General features: G+C 35.8%; 1 protein-coding gene across 1 annotated transcript in view; it reads right to left on the minus strand.

Moving 5' to 3' along the window:
• The window catches only part of LOC107691858 (probable E3 ubiquitin-protein ligase HECTD4), a 128,342-nt gene that overhangs the window by 46,929 nt on the left and 76,328 nt on the right, over window positions 1-5,085 (minus strand). Inside the window, 3 exon segments of the mRNA XM_016490682.1 lie at window positions 2,180-2,341; window positions 2,504-2,607; window positions 3,879-3,994. Coding sequence (XP_016346168.1) covers window positions 2,180-2,341; window positions 2,504-2,607; window positions 3,879-3,994 — 382 coding nt within the window.

The following is a 5,085-nucleotide window of genomic DNA, read 5'->3' on the forward strand; positions in this document are numbered from 1 at the left end:
GATCGTAGTTGATCCGTGATCCGTACGGACCAAGCCCCACGGTTCGGCATGCATGTGATCCGCGGATTAATTGCAAAATTTTACCATAATAGAGTATAAGTTTATCATTTGTTCGTATTTACACAAGCAAGTGAATTTTAAACAATTCCAGAGAGAAAAGGCGAAAGGGAACTCAATTCGTTACTCGCGTGCTGCTCTCTACGCGCACACCCGCACACACATGAAGCGCGCGCACGCGTTTCAGATGGCGCGCGTACACCGAACTGAATCCTCTTCTGAATCCTCTGAACAGACACATACACATAAAATTATGACAAAATACCCATCTCGACAATCATTCAGGTAAACGCAGTCAGTTATGTCTCAAGTGAATGAAAACAGCTGAGAAAGAAATCGGATGTGATGTGTATCATTTTATCGGATCCGTTCATCAGGTCTTAAAGGGACAGTGGCTTATAAATACTGGTGCTGTCATTAATGATCATCAAACAACAAAACAGCTGTGATACAAATCTATATTTAATTTATACAGTGAACACTATGCAGTGTTATTTTCCCTAATTATTACATTTCTGTATTTGAATACTACCAAATATTTTATTTGTAACATATTCTGTTGTATTTATCTATGCTTGTAATTTGTGTATTTGTTCTTATTTCTGCTGGCTGTTCTCTTGTCTCTTTAATCATGTTTAAACTTTCTTAGTTAATCTAGTAGTATTTGCTGTGGTATCAAAGAAGTACTTCGCTTTAAGTAATAAATGGAAAGCAAGTTAAATTGAAATATGTGTCAAAATACGTGTGTCAAAAACCGTAATGTGATCCGAACCGTGAGATTTGTGATCCGTTGAACCACTAGTTCTTGCCCCGTCCATGCAATGAATGCACGTTATTGAATGAACGTTTTTTTTTAGAATATTAATTCAACTGCTCAGGATATTTCAGTGGTAGGCTATAGACTAGCGTACAATTATGCTCACCAAGGCTGCATTTATTTGATCAAAAATACAGTGAAAATAGCAAAATTGTGAAATATTACAATTTGAAATACAATGTAATTTATTTCTGTGATCAAAGCTGAATTTTCAGCATCATTACTCCAGTCTTCAGAAATCATTCTAATATGCTGATTTGCTGCTCGAGAAACATTTCTGATTATTATCAATGTTGAAAACAGTTGTGCTGCTTCATATTTTTGTGGGAACTGTGATACATTTTATTTTTCAGTATTATTTCATGAATAGAAAGTTCAAAAGAACAGCATTTATTTGAAACAGAAATCTTTGGTACCATTATAAATATCTTTAATGTCACTTTTTGATCAATGTATTGCTGATTTATTATTACTTACTTTCATTTAGTTTAAAGGGGTCAACGGATGCAAAATTCACTTTTACATGTTGTTTGAATTGAAATGTGTGTACACAGCCACTCTATAATGATAAGAATCCACCCAGTGCTTTTTTTAAAATCTCGATAAATCCAAACCCCCAAAGAATGGCTCCTAAGCGATTGAGGTGTTCTGTTGTTGGATGTAATAATGAACAGAGCAGTCATCATTTACTCCCGACATCTGAGCCGCTGAACTCGCAGTGGATTATGTTTTGTTTCTGAAGGGAATGCGCCCCCAATCTACATAAATGCATCTATGTTCGCGCGAATCATTCGTGATCCAGCCTCATCTACAGAAGAAGTGAGTATCTTTGCAAATCGCTTTTCCTAATAACGTGCTAGTTAGCAAGTTTCACGATGAATGCGGCTGAAATTTCATCTCTCAGAAAGCGGCTCGGAAGCGAGGGGCGGGGTCTAGCAGAGCTCATTTGCATTTAAAGCGACACGCACTAAAACGGCTTGCTGTAAACAGAGCTGTTTTTGACAGGGTAAAAAGTGTGTTGTTTTACACTACCATTGAGAAATTTTAACCAAACTATGTTACAGACTTTTCATTAAGACCCTAAAGAATCATATCAACTTGTGGAAAATGGGCATCCGATGACCCCTTTTAGCTGAAGTACTAAAATAACGGAAACCAAATAAACAAAAAACTAAAACTTTTTAAAAACAATAATAAAAATGTCAAAAACACAACAAAATTACTAAAACATTTACAAAAATTAAAAGAAAACTAGAAAATATAAAAATTCACAAAAACTATGCGCCACAAACAGGCTGTGGTTACCTGGACAGGCACAGGTGAAGTGGCGTAGATGAACGTTCCTCTGGGAAGACCTCAGCCTGCGCTCGGATCGGCCAGAAAGGTCACGGAGGTCAAGTGTGAGGAGAACATGCAGGCGCGCACCGGAGGGAAGACGCGCGACGGGCACCACGTGATTTCCTTAGGCTGCGGAGAGAGGAAGACGTTAATATCATTAACTCCGGTCTGATTATGTGTTCAGCCAATCAGAAGGCTTTATGTCTGCCAGTCGTTTTGTGTGTGTACTGAGCAGCCCATATAAGGCAAGCGGCAACAACAAGTGGCTCGCATTAACGATGCTCATCTCACCTGTCGTTGATCGGTTTGCACTGGAGGAGGTGGAGGACGAGCGCAGTCTCGATACAGCATCCGAACCCGCTCACACTGAGCCTCAACCATCACTAAACGCTCTCCTGCAAACACACACACACCACCAGTCATGCCGATAAATGCTGTTACACTACAGGAAGACATCACATGGCTTCAGAAGACCTGGAATATACATGGCTCATTGTATGGAAAAAAAAAAAAAAACTCATGTCATGAAACATTAAAATACATGAGGGTGATTTAAACTTGCACACATTAAAAAGTTCATAAAGACATTGTAAAAGTAATCAAAATGACGCAGTTTAAGCTTTTACAAAAAAAAAAGGAAATGTTATTGTCAGTGTTATTTTAGAATTACTTGTATACTGTTACAGTCTGTATTAATATTTTGATTATTAGCTTTTAATGTTTTATATTTTCAGTTTTAATAATTCTGCTGTTTTTCCATTTAGTTTTCATAAATTTGGCTTTATATTTATTTCAGTTTTAGTTGCAGTAATTGTAGTACTTTTAGAACTTGTAAGTTTTTCATCTAATGTTTATATTGTATTTGATTTTAGCTTTATTTTATTAACAAAACCAATTTGAATTACTTAACAAAAATAACAACACTGCTATAACACTGCTACTGAAGAGACATGATCACTTCAGATGATAAACGTATTTAATTTAATTTAATCCAGGGTCAAAATTGTAATAAAATGATTATGAAAACGATAATATTTTTAATTTATTATTAAAATAACCACTATTATGGTTATATAATTAAAATTATATTTTATATAAATTATATAAACTGTATTAAAAAAATAAATTTAGATGGAATATTATTTTATATATGTGACACCGGAGCACAAAACCAGTTATAAGGGTACATTTTTTGAAATTGAGATTTGTACATCATCCGAAAGCTGAATAAATAAGCTTTGATGTATGTTTTGTTATGATAGAACAATATTTGGCAGAGATGCAACTATTTGAAAATCTGGAATCTGAGGGTGCAAAAAAATCAAAATATTGAGAAAATCGCCTTTAAAGTTGTTCAAATTAAGTTCTTAGCAATGCATATTACTAATCAAAAATTAAGTTTTGATATATTTACGGTAGGAAATTTACTAAATATCTTCATGGAACATGATCTTTACTTAATATCCTAATGATTTTTGGCATAAAAGAAAAATGGATAATTTTGACCCATACAATGTATTTTTGGCTATTGCTACAAATATACCCCAGCGACTTAAGACTGCTTTTGTGCTCCAGGGTCACATATTACTTTCTTTTATTTTACGGTTACTGTTTTTGGATGTACCATTGCATTGCATTGCTGCTGCATTCAGGTGTGAGCTCTCACCAGGACTGCACTCCTGAGCGATCAGGTTGAGCACCTCCACCGCTGCGGGACACTGCTGAATAAACTCCTCACAGAACGAGCTGTCCTCCAGCAGCTGCGCCATCACCAAACACGCCCTGACGGAGTCAAGCACGCAGAATAAACACCCCAGATCCCGAACACTACTGTACGATAGGGGTGTAATGCTACACGGCTCTTTCGCTTCGGTACGCATGTGTACTACTGAACAAATCAGTCCATTTTCTCAGGAAATTCAGACAATAAATGCTGTTTTGGTGCTCTTTGATGAGGCGTGACAGATCGCTGCATAAGCGCCTCAGTTCTGACGATCATCTCTTCCTCTTTACTACTAGTTTTAACGTGAAATAAACATGAATGAACATCTCACCCCTCACGTAATCGCTCAATCGGTGTTTCAACCGTGGAAAGACGTCATTAAAACGGCTTATAAACAAATGTCACGTGGCATTTAATTTACCTCAGGCAAGCCATCAGTGTCTATACAGCTCGTTATGTGCTAGAGAAGTCTGGAGAACTATATACTCATTATATTTTACTTTACCTGTTAGTGACGTCTTCATTATTTAATGCACGTTTAAATAAATCTGTTATGAAAGCCACTCTGTAAATTATTATATTTCAACAACAAACAGAAATTGTATAATTTAGAAGCTAATTTTAAAACAGTTTACATGTTTGCATTCAAGTTTCTAATTTGAGCGTCGATTATTAAAGTTAAAAATAAATAGTAATTGAATTGAAGTTAAGTTTGGGCTGTGTTGTTAACTGTAACCTTATAGTGATATATAGTTTAGAGCAGAAGCTGAGGGAGATTTTTATCACTAAGAAAATTTTAATTCCAATTGAATTCATGTAAAGGGTCACGAAACCCCAGATTTTAGCAGAGGTTTTTGTGTTGCACATCATAGAAGACCATGTTAGCATCCGTTGATTTTAATTGTTGGAGAAAACTGGTTCATTTTAAGCTTTTTTACACTATTTTCATCTTCCGGGTGTAAAATCTACATCGTGTTGACGTCACAATTTGTGGACTATAGTACATCGATGACGCGTCGGTGTCTATTAAATTATTCATCAGGCTGCGTGTTCTTATCCTATGAGAAGACGCTTCGCTTAATTATTCACAACAGCATGTGTTGATTATATATATATATATATATATATATATATACACACACACACACAC

Source organism: Sinocyclocheilus anshuiensis, unplaced genomic scaffold (assembly GCF_001515605.1).
Source record: "Sinocyclocheilus anshuiensis isolate Anshui unplaced genomic scaffold, SAMN03320099.WGS_v1.1 scaffold206, whole genome shotgun sequence".
NCBI lineage: Eukaryota > Metazoa > Chordata > Actinopteri > Cypriniformes > Cyprinidae > Sinocyclocheilus > Sinocyclocheilus anshuiensis.